This window comes from Oratosquilla oratoria, chromosome 20, assembly GCF_046742065.1.
Source record: "Oratosquilla oratoria isolate Oo_2021 chromosome 20, ASM4674206v1, whole genome shotgun sequence".
Lineage (NCBI taxonomy): Eukaryota > Metazoa > Arthropoda > Malacostraca > Stomatopoda > Squillidae > Oratosquilla > Oratosquilla oratoria.
This window is the reverse complement of record NC_134796.1, coordinates 49,966,459-49,986,270: the sequence shown is the minus strand read 5'-3', so window position 1 is coordinate 49,986,270 and position 19,812 is coordinate 49,966,459. Positions and strand designations below refer to the sequence as shown.

General features: G+C 36.4%; 1 protein-coding gene across 1 annotated transcript in view; it reads left to right on the top strand.

Annotated features, from left to right (window-relative positions):
• Positions 1–1,636: 1,636 nt before the first annotated feature.
• LOC143036297 (uncharacterized) overlaps positions 1,637–19,812 on the top strand; it is a 35,821-nt gene continuing 17,645 nt past the window's right edge. Inside the window, exons 1-4 of the mRNA XM_076203546.1 lie at positions 1,637–6,965; positions 7,750–7,814; positions 10,023–10,093; positions 12,429–12,483. Of these exons, the coding sequence (XP_076059661.1) occupies positions 1,637–6,965; positions 7,750–7,814; positions 10,023–10,093; positions 12,429–12,483 (5,520 nt within the window). The remainder of the gene's footprint in view (positions 6,966–7,749; positions 7,815–10,022; positions 10,094–12,428; positions 12,484–19,812) is intronic.

Below are 19,812 nucleotides of genomic sequence, written 5' to 3'. Positions count from 1 at the left end.
GTATAGACGTATATGAAGTTATCAAGTGTAAGTGAATTGGTTAGTGTGAGTGCCGATTGCACTATGTATAAGAATATTTGATGTATGATGTTCTACAGATAAAGTATAATATGTATCGAGGTTAATTACTAATCATGGCTGGTGCTAGATCTGTGTTAAGCACCAATTGTATGATATTCAAGTGTACTGACAATGGTATGTACTAAAATTAATTACGAATCATGGTTTACGATATTTGATGTATGTATAGTACAGAGTACTATGTCTGGGTGGATATGAGAAAATATCTATGACATGTAAAGGAGGCTAGAGTCTAATGGCAATCATAATCACGTGTGTACGCAGGCAGTTACTATGTATGTACAATATATGTAAATTGTCTTTGTCGAAGTTGATGTATTGTAGTGAATAATTAACTATGTTATAAAATGAAATAGAATTAAAGAAGTCATATGAAAGGGAGAATGTTGAGTAGAACGTGACTTATATATATTTAATGTGGATCCTTTCAATTTGGTATTCCTCCGCTAAAAAGTAGTGCCCCATCCTCTTCGTGAGGAACGTACAAGTATTGTTCTTTCTGTGTCTAGTTGTCAAAGTGACAACACCTTCGGGTGTGTGATAGGAAGCATAATTGGTAAGCATTATCAGAGTGTATTATCATCTGCGTTATTTGACTTATGAAATATTTGGTAATATAACCACAAGTTAGTGTGGACATTATGTTAATTCGTGACATCCGTGATTTGATAGAATCGGAACGGATCACGGAGGTATAGAGTGATGAATATTGAAGGGGCGGAAGAAGAAAGAAAATAATGGTATGAACCATACAGTTTGGCATGCATAATTATTGAATTATAGAGGTTTGTCATGGTTGAATATAGTGCTATTTTGATAGCTTGATTATGAATGTAAATTACAATGTTGAATTGATTTACAGAAACACACCAATAAAGAAGACAAGCGTGGTGCGTAACATTATTACTTCCTCCTTTACCTCTTTACCTCACGACCGACGACTACAACAGACGGCGATGACAGTTTCATTATTTTCCGGAAACAGTTTATGCTGTTTCTGTAATTCATGTTGAGGTACAGGGAAGGAGGAATACCGCCATCAAGATCCAGAAGTTGACTGCATGCGGCCGGCATGGTCACCAGAGCCACAGTGATCCATAAGAAGTATCAACGTATGAACCATGAGGGTAGTATGAAAGTGTAATTTGAATTAATATATATATAATTTGTGTGGGTTAATGTTGAGGATGGATCAAGAAAGTGTAGTAATAGGAGATTATGTAATCAATCAAATGAAGTATGAGATTCCTTGGTGTATTTGATATTGATATGTAATTGGTGGTGAATACTATAATGTTTAAGTGCTTTGATCACGAGAAGAACACAAGGTAGTCTTTGAACATAGTTTTCTAGTTTATTCTACTACATATTATCTATAATAAGGTGTACAGATTGTTGGGATCCAGTGTAGACATCATGTTAGTTAACATTGTTACACAAATTGATGAATAACAGGTAATTATGAGTGAACTTGGAATTTAAATGAGGTATAGTTTCTAGTTGCATTTATTTGTATTTAGTGTGAGTGAGCCTTGAATATTCTATATTGAACAAAATGGATAAAGCTACAGTGTATCAACTAAAATCATATCTAAAGGCAAAGAATCAAACTTGTTCTGGCAATAAGGCAGAACTTATGAATAGGATACAGGAGTTTATTACAGCTGAGGAATTAGAAACAGACGAAGTCATTCTGGAGTTATTAGCTTTCAATAGAACACATGTAGAAGAAGGAACAGATGGTACAGTGAAACCAATAGATAGTGTGTCTCAAGTAGGGGATAGTGACATAGGTAATCAATTAGGTAAGGTGATAGCTAAGAGGGCGAGCTTAGATATCAAATTACAGAAGTTGAAAAGGAAACAAGAGTTGGAAATGGAAATGCATAGATTAAAATTAGAACAGGATAGGCTTGAGTTGGAAACAGAATTAGAATCGGCTATAGCAGAATTTGATAGTTTGAGTAAATTTGACAATAACGTATATAGTAATGTAGAGAATGATCCTCGTGACTGCAGAAGTACACATCAGAATAATAGTGATAGTCAACAGACAAATAGAGACATGGTTGCGACTTTAATGACAAAGAACATGATGCCTGTCCATGTGATTCATAAATTCAATGGTCAGTTAGATAAATATTTTGAATTTATTAGAGATTTCGATATGTTGATTGATAGCAAGCATGTGTCAGATAGTGAAAAGTTACAATATCTAAAACAATATACTGAAGGTAAACCACACAACATAGTTAGAATGTGTTTGAATTTAGATACAAACGAGGGTTATCAAAGAGCTAGAAGTGAATTAAACAAAAGATACGGTAATAAAGAAAGGATAGCTTTAATGCACATAGATAAGGTTCTAGCTTGGCCTGAAATTAAAGAAGAGAATGTTGAGGCATTAGACGACTTCATCGTTGAATTGAATTCATGTATAAGTGCTATATCGGGTATTAATTATGGAATTTCAGAATTACAAAATCTTAGGACGTTGCGTCAGTTGGTTGAGAAATTACCTAGACACTTACAGGATAGATGGAGGAGACTAGTCGACGAGGTAGCTGAGAGTGGGAAGCTAGTGGACATTAAAGACTTAGTCAGATTTCTAGAGAAAGAAGTAAGAATATTGAGTAACCCAACATTTGGGAGAAGTAGTAAGGGAGGATTTAGAGATAAGAAAGTAGAAGCGAACACATGGAGTTCAAATAGAAAGACGAATTATAAGAAAGGTATAGAACCTTATGATGGAAGAGTCCATGTCAATGTGACACAGAAAGCAAGAGTTTCTTGTTGGTTATGTCAGGAAGAACATGTTATTGATGTATGTCCAGAATTAAGATGGTTAAGTTATGAAGAGAAGTTGAATAGAGCTTACAATTTAGAACTTTGCTTTAAGTGTTTAAGGAAAGGACATAAGGCGTTTCAATGTAGAGTAATTCGTACTTGTGAACAATGCGGTGGTTCACATCTTACAATCATGCATAGGATGAATGAGAATTTCAAGGTTGAAGGAAGGAAAGAAGTAACGGCAAATCCAGCGGTCACTAATGAGGTTGATGATTCTAGAATTCAAGTATTATCCAGTCAATTGAAAGATTCAGTAGGAGACACTACTGCTATCCCAGTTCAAGTAGAGTTAAATGGTAAAGTTGTTACTACCAGATGTTACCTTGACAATGGTAGCTCAGTCACATTTTGCACTAAGAATTTATTGCAGAAGCTTGGAATGACAGACATGAATTATCAGTCAACTACACTACAAGTAAGTACAATTGTAGGTACAAGAGGAATGTCTTGTCTAAATGTTGAAGGGATGTCAGTAGCCGATATAGAAGGAAATAACCAAATTAGATTACCACCTGTATTTGCAGTGAATAAACTTCCTCTCAATCACAGTCATAATATCAGAAAGAATGATGTAGAAAGGTGGAAACATTTGATGAAGTTAGAATTTGATCACAGCCAAGGAGAGATAGAAATCATGATAGGTATTAATGTCCCAGAGGCGTCTGAACCTTGGGAAGTTGTACATGCAGAGAAACCAGGAGATCCGTATGCTGTGAGAACACGTTTAGGGTGGATATTGTGTGGAAGAATAATAGACAATAATCATGAAATTCCTGTGAATAAGATAAAGGTTGATGGTAATTATTTAGAAAGGAAATTAATTGAATCTTATAATAGAGAGTTTGTAGATTCATCACTGAATTCAGTAGAACCTAGTATAGAGGATAGAAGATGGTTACAATTTGTCGAGTCTGGGTGTAGGCAAATGAATAATGGAAAGTATGAGATCCCTTTACCAATGACAGAGAAACCTAGGATAGTTCCTAACAGTGAACCTATGGCAGTCAAAAGACTTCAACAATTGAAGCGTAAGTTTAAGGATCATGAATATCATCAGCAGTATAAGCAATTTATGACTAATTTACTAGAGAAAGGGTACGCTGAAGAAGTACCTAAGTATGAAGTGAGTAATCAACAAGCTTGGTATGTTCCACATTTTGGAGTGCAACATCCTACAAAAAGGGATAAAGTACGTGTAGTATTTGATTGTGCAGCACGTGTAAATGACTTATCGTTAAATGATTTGTTGAGACAAGGACCTGACATCAACAATCTTTTGTTAGGTGTCCTTTTGAGATTTAGATTAGGACTATATGCATGTACTGCGGATATAGAAACTATGTATTATCAAGTTAAAGTGCCTAAAGATGATAGAGATTACTTGCGTTTCTTATGGTGGAAGGATGGACACATAGGAAGTGATATAGTTAAACTGAGGATGACTTCTCATCCATTTGGTGCTAGTTGCTCCCCTAGTATTGCAAATTATGCTTTAAAACGAGTTGTGCAAGATCACGGGAGTCAGTTTCATAAATCAGTAAGTGAAATAGTTCTTAATAACTTCTATGTTGATGATATGTTGGTGTCATCCGATGACATTAATGAGTTGATTGACAATTGTAATAATGTGATAGATCTTTGTAGTAAAGGTGGATTTAATTTGACAAAGTTCAATAGTAATTCCCGTGAAGTTTTGAAGAATATACTCAAAGATAAGTGTAGTGATGATATTGAGAAGTTCATTGAGGATGAAGAAGTGGTACAAAAGACATTAGGATTGAATTGGTCTCTTGGCAAGGATGAGATGAGCATATCAATCAACATTGATGAAATACCTAGAACAAAAAGAGAATTGCTAGCAGTAATTGGTAAAATTTACGACCCACTGGGCATGGTAGCACCAGTTGTTCTTGAAGGAAGGGTATTATTACAAGAATTATTCAGAAACGGCATTGGATGGGATTGTACTTTGAGTGAAATAGATCAAGGATTAATAAATGTTTGGATGTCAAGAGTAAATAAGCTCAAGTTGTATAGTATTGATCGTTGTACTAAGAAAGGTATAACGTCAAAGGTAGAGGCAATTGAGTGTCACATATTTTGTGACTCTAGTGAAATAGCATATGGTTCAGTGGTATATTTAAGATACAAACATATTGATGGTACAATCCAGTGTAGCTTCATGTTGGGAAAAGCTAAAGTAGCACCTTTAAAATCAATTACAATTCCAAGACTTGAATTGGTGGCAGCCACGCTAGCCATTAAATTGAAGTGTGTGATAGTGAGAGAACTACCTTTAAAGTTAACTCAGATTTATATTTGGACAGATTCAACTACAGTATTAAAATATTTGCATAATGATCACTTAAGATTTAAAACCTTTGTAGCTAATCGAGTGTCTCAGATTCGAGAGAACTCTGAGGATGTATGTTGGATGTATGTCTCCAGCAGGGATAATCCTGCTGACGATGTCACTAGAATGAGACAGACCAGTAGATGGTCTGAAGGACCTGCTTTCTTGTCCCAAAATGAAGAGATCTGGCCAGTTCAACAGCAGATAAATAAGGAAGATTTTTCGAATCTTGAAATTAAGAGGGTTATGAAAGTTGAAGTTAAACCAATACAAGGTCACACAGTTGATGTAATGTCACGACTAGTTTGTCACTATTCTTCATGGTTCAAGTTGCTAAGAGCATGTAGTTATCTTATATTATTTGTCAGACATTTGCAAAGAAAAGGCGTGTCAATTATCGAACTCAATGTTCAATTAATGGAAGTTGCTGAAGAAAGAGTAATGAAATTTGTACAAAACTGCTATTTTGCTAAGGAGATTGTTTGTTTATCCAAAAATGATCCTATTAATCTTTCCAGTTCTATAAGGAAACTTAAACCTATGTTACTGAATGGTATACTCAGGGTAGGAGGCAGATTAATTAACCTAGAATTGCCCTTGGATATGAAACATCCAATTATTCTTCCCCATGAACATCATGTGACCAGTTTAATCATTCAACATTATCATATGAAAGTAGGACACATGGGAAGGCAAGCAGTATTAAATCAATTGAGACAGAAATACTGGGTTATTAAGGGTAATTCAGCTGTAAGAAAAGTATTATCTAAATGTGTTAGTTGTAGACGCTTCAAGAGTTCAACGATCACTCAGGAGATGGCAGCCTTGCCAGTAGATAGAGCAAATGTAAATCAGAAACCATTTTTTGTAACTGGAGTAGATTGCTTTGGGCCATTTTTTGTGAAGAGAGCACGATCTCGAGTCAAGAGATATGGAATATTATTTACTTGTCTATCCATTAGAGCCATACATCTAGAGATTTTACATGATTTGACGGCAGAAAGCATGATAAATGCATTTACCAGGTTTATGTCCAGAAGGGGTACAGTTAGTAAATTGATTAGTGACCACGGCACAAATTTTATTGGAGCAAATAAGGTATTGAAGGACAATCTTATCATGCGTCATATTGGTAATGAATTAACCAAGAGAGGTGTGGACTGGGTATTCACTCCTCCTGGAGGTTCTCATTATGGTGGTGTTTTTGAAAGAATGATAGGATTAGTCAGACGAGTGTTAGAAGTTGTGATAGGTTCACAAACCTTGTCTGATGATAGTTTGAGTACATTTTTTTGTGAAGTTGAGAGTATAATCAACAGTCGACCTCTGACTGTGGTATCAAATGATGTGAACGATTTGTGTCCCATCACTCCTAATTCTTTACTTAATTTGGATAATTATGTAGTGACACTCGATGGTGGAGAAATGATCTGTGAGAGCAGAAGGAAGTGGAAACAGATACAGCATTTAGCCAAAGAGTTTTGGCGCAGATGGCAAAAGGAGTATTTGCCTTGTTTGCAAGAACGTCAGAAATGGTTGAAAGTTAATAGAAATCTCAAAGAAGGAGATATTGTCTTAATGGTAGAAAATAACACACCACGCAGTCATTGGTTATTGGCAAGAGTTGTGAAAGTGATAAAAAGCACAGATGGACTGATTAGACAAGTAGAAATAATACGTGGTAAGAAACTTTATAAGCGACCTATTTCTAAATTAATACTATTATTAGAAGGTGACTCAGTGTAAAAATGACCTCCCGTCATTGATGTTGTGATCTTGGATGATCACAAAGGGGAGGGTGTGTGAGTGCCGATTGCACTATGTATAAGAATATTTGATGTATGATGTTCTACAGATAAAGTATAATATGTATCGAGGTTAATTACTAATCATGGCTGGTGCTAGATCTGTGTTAAGCACCAATTGTATGATATTCAAGTGTACTGACAATGGTATTTACTAAAATTAATTACGAATCATGGTTTACGATATTTGATGTATGTATAGTACAGAGTACTATGTCTGGGTGGATATGAGAAAATATCTATGACATGTAAAGGAGGCTAGAGTCTAATGGCAATCATAATCACGTGTGTACGCAGGCAGTTACTATGTATGTACAATATATGTAAATTGTCTTTGTCGAAGTTGATGTATTGTAGTGAATAATTAACTATGTTATAAAATGAAATAGAATTAAAGAAGTCATATGAAAGGGAGAATGTTGAGTAGAACGTGACTTATATATATTTAATGTGGATCCTTTCAATTTGGTATTCCTCCGCTAAAAAGTAGTGCCCCATCCTCTTCGTGAGGAACGTACAAGTATTGTTCTTTCTGTGTCTAGTTGTCAAAGTGACAACACCTTCGGGTGTGTGATAGGAAGCATAATTGGTAAGCATTAGCAGAGTGAATTATTATCTGTGTTATTTGACTTATGAAATATTTGGTAATATAACCACAAGTTAGTGTGGACATTATGTTAATTCGTGACATCCGTGATTTGATAGAATCGGAACGGATCACGGAGGTATAGAGTGATGAATATTGAAGGGGCGGAAGAAGAAAGAAAATAATGGTATGAACCATACAGTTTGGCATGCATAATTATTGAATTATAGAGGTTTGTCATGGTTGAATATAGTGCTATTTTGATAGCTTGATTATGAATGTAAATTACAATGTTGAATTGATTTACAGAAACCACACCAATAAAGAAGACAAGCGTGGTGCGTAACATTATTACTTCCTCCTTTACCTCTGTACCTCACGACAGCCACTACAACAGACGGCGATGACAGTAAGAAAGAAGTATGGAAGAGAAGGAAGGGTTCTATAACGTGCTGCAAGAAACCTATGACAGTATGAATAAAAGAAATATTGTTATCATTCTTGGAAATTCGAATGGGCACGTGGGAATGGAAATAGAAGGGATAGAAAGTGTACTGGGCACGTTTAGCCATGGAAACAGAAATGCAGAAGGGATGAGAATAGTAGATTTTTGTGTAAGAAGTAGGCTATCAATAATGAATACGTTCTATTTACTCAGACAGAGTCATAAGTGGATATGGTTCAAGTGGGACGAGGCAGAACGTCGGTCCATAGATATGCCAACGATTGATCCGTTTGTAACAAACAATAGAAATATGTTTGTTCACGTAAAAGCAATTCCATTGGTCTCGTTGGACTCAGATTACAGAAACATTTGATCTAAAATCAGGATACAGATAAAGTGCAGAGCAAATTAGAAGACGAAAAGATTAAAAATTTAATATCTAAAAGCAGAAGCCAAAGAAATACTAAGGAAATAAATAGAGAAAGCACCAACAACAGGGAATGAAAATTCTGAACAAGATGTGGAAGAAGATTGGAGATGTTTAAAAGAAAATGTAATCTAAGTAACAGGGGAGCTAGTTGGAATCAGAGTAGGATATGGAACAAAAAAGAAAGCATGAAGGAAGTGGATGAAAACTAGACAATTAGGACAAAAATTATACGTGGAAGAAAGGGAGTATGTAAGAAAATGAAAAGAAAGGCAAAAAAAGATGTGTGGGTTACTATAGGAAATAATTTAATTGAGAATAGCAAAGACAAAAAGAAATGATTGCAAATTATATAAAAAATTACAAGAAAAGTAACGTGGACGCAACATATGCGGTCTACGATAAGGACTGAAACATCATATTAGAGGCAAATAAATTTGTAGACAGATGGTCAAAATATTATGAAGACTTATTGAATATAGAAGTCGAGTACGAAGAACTGGAAGAAGGGCAACAACAGGAAATTGATATAGAAGATATAAGCAATGAGTAAATTATAAGCACTTTAAAGAAAACGGAAAATGGAAAGGCGCCTGATGATGATGAAATGCCAATATTTTCAAGTCAGGAAGGCCAGAATTAGTAGAATGTTTAAGGAAAATCTTTAATAAAGCAAGGAGTACGGAAAACACTCCAGAAGATTGGTAAACAACTATCGTATGCCCTATATCTAAAAAGGGACACAAGCGAATGTGAAAATTATAGGAGGATTTCACTTTTTTCACACGTAGGGAAAGTATGTTAAAGAATTTTAGAAATAAGATTAAGGAACACTACGGAGGAGAATTTGGAAGACTGGCACCATGGGGATTTAGCCAAGAAAGAGGAATGGTAGGCTTAGTAATTACTTTGAAAATTGTTCTAAAGAAAATATGGGAATGGAATAAAAACAAACATTGCATATATAGATTTGGAAAAAAGCATTTGATAGAATAGTGAAACTTTGAGAGGTGATACCGTTTTTAACAGTGAATATAGATTAACATTGTGGTCAATGAATGAGATTAGACTTAGTAACCATGATTTAATCGCTGAAACTATTGGCTGTTGCAACAGAAGATGTAACTTTATGGATAGTCGTAATGGGTATGGAATTGCCTAGTGTCTTCTGAAGAAAAAATAACGATTGACGTCACAGGGTTAATTTCTTAACCCAGTAAAGTCCTTCAGTCACTTGAGCGAGTTTATTATGGCAAACCAGAAACTTCTCTTTACACTTTATACATTTTGACACAAGTATATAGTCATAAGTATGTCATAATCACGTTGTGGGTTCACCGATATGACGTCATAAAGCGGGCGACTATACAGATTTTCGATAAGTTTGATTAACGAGATTCGTGAAGAAAAACATTTTCGTTCTCATCTTCCAATGATATGCTTGCAATCAATAAGCAATCCTTCATCATATTCAGAGAATAAGCAAGTATCGCATAATTCATTTTAAGATTTACGACCAAGAAGAGCAACAAGATTCCCCCTTGAGGTAAGTAAGGGCTTCCACATGTTTTCGTCCATTTATATTGCAGACCATCATTAATTGAACGAGCTTTTATTCAGCAAAATTTCTGCAGACGAAAATTTTGCAGGAATTATGCTGCTTCCGGAAGGAGCGATAAATTTGTAAGTGAATGCATGTATGTATGTATGTATGCGTGTGTGTGTGTGTGTGTGTGTGTGTGTGTGTGTGTGTGTGTGTGTGTGTGTGTGTGTGTGTGTGCGCGCGCGCTAAATTTATATTTCCTAAACGTGTTTACATAATATAAAACAGTGGTTCTTAACCTTTTTTCATTCAATGACCCCCCCCCCAGAAACTTCAGGGTATTACCGTAACCCCCGTATAATAAATTTTGAGTCTGTGAACCTCTGTGGAAAGGCAAGATAAAACACTGGTCGTGGTTGATATGTTTAGTGCAGCAGGCCACCGCACTTGTGACTAGTGTTGCACTCACCAAACTTGGCGAAAGCCCAAGTGTCTAATTCAAACATATGAAAATATATTATTCTCCCGAATCCTTTGCGATCCTCTAAGAAATCCCAAACGACCCCCCAGGTTAAGAACTGCTGATCTAAAGGAAAATCTGTGTTTTTTTCCTTACCTCAGCCTATAGCTTAATTGATCTTATAAGTTTACAGAAGATGTCAACATCGTACTTGAGAGCTTTTGCATCTTTTACAATCTGTTTCGTCTTTGCTTTTTTTATATACGTCAAAAGCATCGTTAGCAAAGTTACCCACAAGGAAATTTAGCTATTATTGAGGTGCGACCACAACTGGGACCTTAACTTGCCGTTGAATATGGTTTATCTCAACTTTGTAAAGCACGCTTGGTCTTCATATTAACACAGCAATGTGATATGATGATATGGTTTAACGTCACAAACTCCCCCTATCGGAAGGCAGGACGGTGCCCCTCACAGAGGACTTTGTAGCGTGGAAATTAATGAACCATGCCCTTGTTCAACTTCGCTAGTGGCAGGGTTCGAACCGCCATCCCCTCAACCTTTGCCGCAAATAACGACGCCCTAACCCCCTGAGCCTGTGACTCACTCGGCCAGTTGGAAAAAAAAAAAAAAATCTGTCGATTTCCCTTATTACCATAAGATATTTTAGACAGAAAAAATAAATCTATATATATTTTTTCATGTGATACGTGAAGATTTAAGGAAACAAGAGAATGCAAACAAGATTCTAGGGCTAATTGCGCGATATTTTGACTTCAAAAGTCCATCTCTCATTAACAAGCTATATAAATCGTTAACTCGTCCATATTTGGAATATGCTGTTTGAGTATGGTCACCGTATCTCATTAAAGGCATTGACAGATTGGAAAAACCATAACTCCGACCAACAAAATCGATTCAAAAAATCGACTAAAACACATAAATCTATTTTTCCTAAAGAAGCGTAGACTCAGAGGTGACTTGATACAAGTCTAAGATTCTAAAAGGAATTGACAACAAAAGTGACAACATTGTCACACTGAATGCAAATCAGACAAGAAACAATGGTCTCAAACTGTCAGGAAATCGATTTAATTTTGAAGTGGGTAAAAACAACTTCGCCAACCGTGTAGTTAATGGATGGAATAAACTTCCTCCAGAGGGAGTACAATGTATTTCAGTTCAAAGCCTTATGATTAGTTTAGATAAACACCTAAGCAAAATGTTGTAATCCCTCATTTATCTTATGTTGCTTCTTTTTTATTATTTGTCTGTTATCAATTTGATTGTTATTATTATCTGTCCATTTATTATTATTTACTATTTGCTTATTTCTTTATAATTTAACCTTGTCTATTTTATTTATATATTATTTTTGTTTATCATTACTACAGTTTTTTTTACATCCGACCTAGTTATGGACCAAAGGGTCTCCTGTCAGTATGCTCCTCCTTTGCAATCCTTTGAAAAGTAAGAGAAGAGAAACGATGTTCCTTAACTATCTTGTAGATGTTAGCAAGAAGTTTGAAACAGTTTTGCCAAAAATAAAAAATAAACTCCCGCAATAACTATCATATATATGAGAACTCAAGGTTTTTGTAAACTGGAAAGATTAAATTTTCAGCAACGTAATGGAACGCTGTACCCTTTCCAGATTTAAATTATTTTCTGTTCATTTCTCTTCATTCACCGCCTTTACCATCATCAGTATTCTCAACAATATTCTTAGTATTAGTATTCTTAATACAAGTTTTCTTAATGTCAGTATTCTTAATATCTGTATTCTTAATACTTCTTTATCTCAGTATTATCAACATCGGTATTCTTATGGTCATTTTTCTTAATACCAGTATTCTTAGTATCAGTATTTTTTGTCAGTATTCTAAATATCAATATTCTTAATGTCAATATTCTTAATATTAGTATTCTTAATGTAAGTCTTCTTAATATCAGCATTCTTAGTAACAGTATTCTTAAAATCAATATTCTTAATCAGTATTATTAATAACCTTATTCTTAGTATCAGTATTCTAAACATCAGTATTTTGACAATATTCTTGTATCGTAGCCTGAAATTATAGCTAAGTTTATATGCATGACGGCTGATATACCTTATATAATTGTTCATTTTCTTTATTGAGTTGAGATGTTCTTGACACAAGAAATTATGAAGAATAGCCTTCGAAGTCATTACATTATTATGATTTCGTTTATAACTTCTCTTGGTCCCTTCTTTATTCTTTCAGCTCACTAAAAGTTTTCCATCCATTTCAATTCAATTCAATTCAATTCAATTCTCTTCTCTCTCCTTCTTTCCCTCTCTCTCTCTCTCTACCTATCTCTCTCTCTCTCTCCCTCTCTATCTCTCTCTCCCTCTCTTTCTCCCTCTATCTACAATTCTCTCTCTATATATATATCTCTCTACCTCTCTATTTATAACTCTTTATTTCTCTTTCTCTCTGTATCCATCTCGCGCGCACACATGCACACACACGCACGCACACACAAACAAAAAAAACTTACGTACGTAAGGATTCTCTACCTTCCCGCCACTTTTTCTACCCGCCTCATACTCTCTACTTCTTGTCGTCGCCCTTTGTCTTTGTACATGTCTGTCTGTCTGTCTGTCTCCATCCAGTTCCCCTCGCTTTCTTCCCGTCCTCTCGTTCATCCGTTATTCGTATCTCCTCTCTGATTTTCTGTTCGCATTCATTTTTGTACTTTCTTCCAAAGGTTAAAAGAGTCCAACCCGTCTTCAAACAAGTCCTTTGAGATTTAGATAAACGAGAACAACAATGTATCTAAACATTTGTGTAGGTGTGGGAACGTGGGTGGATGCGGGAGAGCCCGTGTGTTACGTCGAGCGTCCGTATGTGCAGGTGATTTCCCAGTCTCTCCCGAAACCCACAATCCCGCCGTGATCCCCCACCCCCGCCGCTGAAAGCAAAATCCTCCGCCCCCCAATCAATCACTTCCATTCGGACACCCAAGACGCAAAAGAGGCCACAAACCGCAGAGTTCCGACCTGCCATCACCTCCCACTAATCAGAGACATGCACAGTGTCCTTGTCTGAGCTTTGGGACTATCCAGGCTCGTCTCGCCTTTCCAGAGAGGCCGGATCCAGCCCCGACGGCGCCTTGGCAAGGCTGTTGTGTGTCTGGTGGTCATTTCCCCTAGACTGCGAGTTGCCTCGTAGGTTGCACGCCTTTCACCTCTGAGCAATTTCGTTCCAAAGCCGTCTCTCTCTTTTTTTCTTCTTCTTCTTCTTCTTCTTTTTGCACTAATACACGGGTCTTCGAAAACCTCTTAGATTCTTAACCATTGTGATGAGCGCTATTTTTCTTTTTTTAGCGATCACAGAACGTGCAACCTCTCTTCTGTTTCTTGTTTTTTATCTCATCTCGAAAGCATGCAGACCTCTTGGACTGGCGGACAGATGCTTGGCGATAACAGACTGTCTCGCTCTCAGAGCCTCCAGATAGCCAAGGCGGGTATGACGTCGGAGTGTAGCCTTATTGATTGCCATGGCGGCTGCAGACGAAGCCGTGTTAGCAGAGGAAACGAAGCGTGAAAGCGGAGGACTTAAGGAAGAAGTAACAGGAGGGACAGGATGGCAAACTGGGACAGGAATGTGTCAAAACGAAGAGTCCGCGTGAATTACCTACATAACAGGGATAACAATACATAATATCACAAACGTGGTAAGGTTAGGCAATCCCTTTTGATACTGCAAAAATTCGTGTATTATATATATATATATATATATATATATATAATATATATATATTATATATATACATTATATATATATATATATATATATATATATATATATTATATATATATGAATATGTATATTCATATCTATGTGGACATGTGTGGGTGTATTTGTGTGTTATATACATGCACTCTATATTATATATATATATATATATATATATATATATTCATATGTATATTCATATCTATGTGGACATGTGTGGGTGAATTTGGGTGTTATATACATGTACTATATATATATATATATATATATATATATATATATATATATATATATATATATATATATATATGGGTGTGTGTGTGTGTGTGTGTGTGTGTGTGTGTGTGTGTGTGTGTGTGTGTGTGTGTGTGTGTGTGTGTGTGTGTGGTTTAACGTCACAAACTCCCCTCTATCGGAAGACTAGGGCGTTGCCCTTTACAGAGGACTTTGTAGCGTGGAATTTAATAAACCATGCCCATGGTTCAACTTCGCCGAAGGCAGGGTTCGAAACGCCCTCCCCTCGACCTTCGTTGCAAGTAACGACGCCCTAACGCACTCAGACATAGACATAGACATATATATATATATATATATATATATATATATATTATATACATATATATATATATACATATACAGTATATGACGTATCTATTTTTATAAGTATTTGCCCAATATGTGAAAGAGAAGACGATGATCTACAGTCAATGGTTGTGTGAGACCGCAATCTTCCTCTCCTTTTCACCTCCCTTGTCCACCTGTCTAGCCTTTTCCTCGTCCGTGACGATGTCCATAATTCACATTTGCATAAAATGATTTGCTATAAAATATCTATTTCGTTTTTTGTTTCGTTAAAAACACCTTTGTCAGTTTTCTAGTCACATCTCTCGCATCTTTTAAGTTTTGTAGTACTTTCCGACTCATTACAGTCTCTGATGACGTAATCATGTGTTGGCTTTGCATTCGCTCGTTTGTGGGTTCGAGTTCTGCGGTTTTTCCGAATCCCACCAGTGACTGCTGGTTACCTTCCCCATCAGTTCAAGAACACTCAGGACAAAGGTGACGGCTTCGGTCGCAGCAAAGTGCCTCATGGCGTGGGATCCCCACTTTGCATAGAGTCTCACTCTCAAGGACCTGAAGCAGGTCCAAAAAACTCGCTTTTGTCACATTTCAGATGAATGCTTGATGTCATAATAATAATAAAATAAAAGTAAAATATACACAATCCATCATCATCGCTCTCTTCACACACATAACAAAACAAACGAAATATAGCATTATGATGTGTTATGGCAACCGTGAACAATAGGGATACTAAAAATCTCTCAAATTATATTCAATTTTAGAAATGATCTAAGAATGATAAAAATATAACATACCTATGACAAATAGAGTACACTTATGATTTAAATATTAAAAAACCAAATTTAAGGACTGTGTGTGTGTGTGTGTGTGTGTGTGTGTGTGTGTGTGTGTGTGTGTGTGTGTGTGTGTGTTTTTCACCTTAGTCTTGGACCACGTGTTGGACTCGTGCTCGACAAGTATTTCCCTCCCGGAAGAGAGCTCAAGAGCTTATATATGACCGATCTATGTGTAATGCTGTAAGTTTACATGCACACACACACACCCAACTCCCCGCCCGTGAGAATTGGATCAACGACTCGCAGCGCAGCGATACTGAAATAATTTCAGCCCTGGGCGGGATTCGAACCCGGACCGACGTAGTGGCAGCCGAGAACTCTACCAAACTGCGTGCGTGCGTGTGTGGGGGTGGGGCGTGGGCGTGCGCGTGTGTCCATGTGTGTGAATATATGCACGGGGGCGTTTCCATTTTCCAGGGGAAAAGCAGCAATTCGCTCCCTCTTTTCAATTATAATCAAAGCGCTCATGGGAGCAATCTAGCTGAGAATGGCATTCCATTTCAGCGACAAGATATAGACGAGATATTACGGGTTAATTTCTATACCATAAAAATACAATTGAGTGTATACAAATCACTGTCAGTGGAGGGCCCTGAAAATGTAAATACGGCAGAAAATTTTTACACGCGTAACACCCACACCCACAACCAACCAACCAACCCACCCACACATGCATACATACACACATACATACAGACACACACACACACACATATATATACTCTCACGCACACACACACATATATACACACACACACACACACAAACACACATATATATATATATACACACACACACACACATATATATATACTCACACGCACACATATACTCACACACAAACACATATATATATATACATATATTTATATATATATATATATATATACACATAGATACTCACACACGCACACATATACTCACACAAACACACACACACACATTCAGACACGTACGCATACATTCACACACTCTCTCTCACACACACACACACACACAAACACACATTCTCATACACACACACACACACACACACACACATTCACACACGTACGCACACATCCACACATTCTCTCTCTCTCTCACATACACACACACACACACACACACACACATTTTCCCTTTCACTGTCTTCTCGTGCCCTACGTTCACGCCTTGATCATAAAAGAATGTAATAGCCGGGTTCACTGGCCAGTAGCAGGTTCATTATGGATTAGATCCACTATGTATTAGACTTATCATGTGACAGCGTAATAAGCGATTATGTTGTAACGTGACCCAAGTAAGGTATTCACGTCGAATTAATCGTAGTCATATACCTCGTAAATATTTTTTATCTATTTCGATTTAATTTTCATCTATGTTTTTTTCATTATGGTGTCTTATCTCGTATTTTCTTTTTAATCTTGTTTTACTTGATCGTATCCTATTATATAATCTGATTTGTTTATCTTGTTCTATTTTTGCTCTACTGCATTCGTAGTTTATTTATTTTTTTTTTATCTTTGTTTAGATTTTCATTACGTTATCTTAATATGCTCCACCGTTTTCGGAAAATCATTCTTGCTCAACCAGTGACGTGCAATTCATCAATCAAAAGGATGAAACTTTTGATAAAGTGTCTGCCAGCCATCCTTTCAATAATCATTTTCAATTTACAGGTCCTCAGCAATGTGAGATGGTGCAACCCAGATTTTTTTTTTTTTTTTTAACAAGCCACAAGAAACCAACGGCCCAATAGACCCTTTGCTTCGATCTTAGTCCACAGGGATAGAAGCGCTGGGAAAATAGTAGTCCTGAACAATATTTCTTGGTCACAACGAACAGGTACGTAGTCACTTTTATATAATAATGTCGAATGGTTGTTCAATTGCAGTTTCTTCTTGACGTGGTGTTTCTGTTTATAAGAGGTGTTCCACTGCGAGCATTCATACGAACCCGGAACTTATCAAAAATATGCAAATGTAGTTTTCGTTGTTGAGTGTCTGATATATGTCTTTATACAGTAGGTCCTTAATCATTGGGGTACTTTCTTGTCATTAAGATTGTATGGATTTAGTAATATCAAAGGATGCATCTGCATAGTTCTGATATTTCATGAGTTAGGTTAGAATGTCTACACTTCTACATGAAGGACGTCTGAGAGAATTCTGTTCGAAATCCTCGTTCTCAGAGGAGATGAAATCTTTCCTCATAAGATTTTTAGGATGTGTAGGTAAGTAGTTAGGTAAAATGGTGAGGAAGGTTGGCTAGATAAATAGGTTAGGGAGGTTAGGTAGATAAATAGGTTAGGAAGGTTAGGTAAGGATAGATTTAGGCTAAGTTAGGTTAGGATAGGATAGGTTAGGTCAGGTTAGATTAAGCAGGTATTGTTAGGTTAGCTGAGCTTAAGCGGGTATTGTTAGGTTAGCTTAGCTTAAATAGGTATTGTTAGGTTAGGTTAGGTTAGGTTAGCTTAGCTTAAATAGGTATTGTTAGGTTAGCTTAGCTTAAGCGGGTATTGTTAGGTTAGCTTAGCTTAAATAGGTATTGTTAGGTTAGGTTAGGTTAGGTTAGCTTAGCTTAAATAGGTATTGTTAGGTTAGGTTACGTTAGCTTAGCTTAAATAGGTATTGTTAGGTTACGTTAGGTTAGCTTAAGCAGGTATTGTTAAGTTAGGTTAGATTAAGCAGGTATTGTTAGGTTAGCTTAGCTTAAGCGGGTATTGTTAGGTTAGCTTAGCTTAAATAGGTATTGTTAGGTTAGGTTAGGTTAGGTTAGCTTAGCTTAAATAGGTATTGTTAGGTTAGGTTACGTTAGCTTAGCTTAAATAGGTATTGTTAGGTTACGTTAGGTTAGGTTAGCTTAGCTTAGTTTAGCTTAAATAGGTATTGTTAGGTTAGGTTTGGTTAGGTTAGGTTAGCTTAGCTTAGCTTAAGCAGGTATTGTTACCGTAATTTTTTTCTCCCAAGACCAGGTTTGAGTTGTCATGCCCTCAAGTCCACGGGATTCCCCGTTACGAGTCAGGCGCGTAATGCCGGATGCTAGTCATTACCTTCACTCCTCTTCACGTAAACAATGGACTTCGTTGCTTCTCTACATTTTTCTTCTTTACTGTTGTTACCAGTTTTATTTTTCTAGTGCGTTGTTCATGCACACTTTGGTGCTTTTGCTACAGATTGTGATTTTTTATAGACTTGGAAAATTATTTCACATTTTTGTTGCTATTACCTCTAAGAATTGTATGACCTAGTTTCACATTTCAGCTCCCCGTGAATATACATTCTTCTACCATGTTTGAATTTATTCATTTATTCGTTTATTTTTGTCTCTCCCGCTAACTCTGTTTCAAGTTCATGGACGCATTTTCTGGTTCTTGCTTTATCTTTACGCAAGTTTCGAGTTTTCAGAACTTTGTTAACGTGTAGATTTGTGGTTTCACGCATAAAAATCATCAGTAAAATACATTTTCAGTCTGCGTAGCCCTATGCCCTTGATCCATTTTTACTCTTGTTTCTTATCCGTGGTCGTGAAATTCAGGTTTGCAATTTTGCTGTATTACTATGTATTGGTATTCCAAAAACTTGTTGTACATCTCGTTTATTCTACTTTCAGTTTCAATTCTATTTTGCCCCAAGAGATATAGGATGTCTTACACAATGTTCATATCGTCTTAGGTTACGTGACAAACACTTTCGTTATCATTTCATATGTCATCTCCAGTTTCAAAGCGTTGCAGCCTTTGCTGCCGAGTTGAACATATGTTATGTTTTGCAGAATAGAAATAGAACAAATTTGTACTGCGTGAAATGTAAGACTTCGTAGAGTCGAAGTTAATAGTTTATAGAACATAAATAGAACATTTGTACTGCTCGACCCATAAGACTTAGTTGAGTCAGAGTTATTTGTTATGATGTTCTGTTGAATAGAAACAGAACACATCTGTGTTATTCGACCCACAGGACCTAGTTGAATCGGACTTATTTGTTATTATATTCTATTGAACAGGAACAGAACACATTTGTACTCTTCGACCTATAAAGCTTTCAACACAAACAAGTTTTGGCTGAAGATGTGATTTCCTTATTCTATTACAAA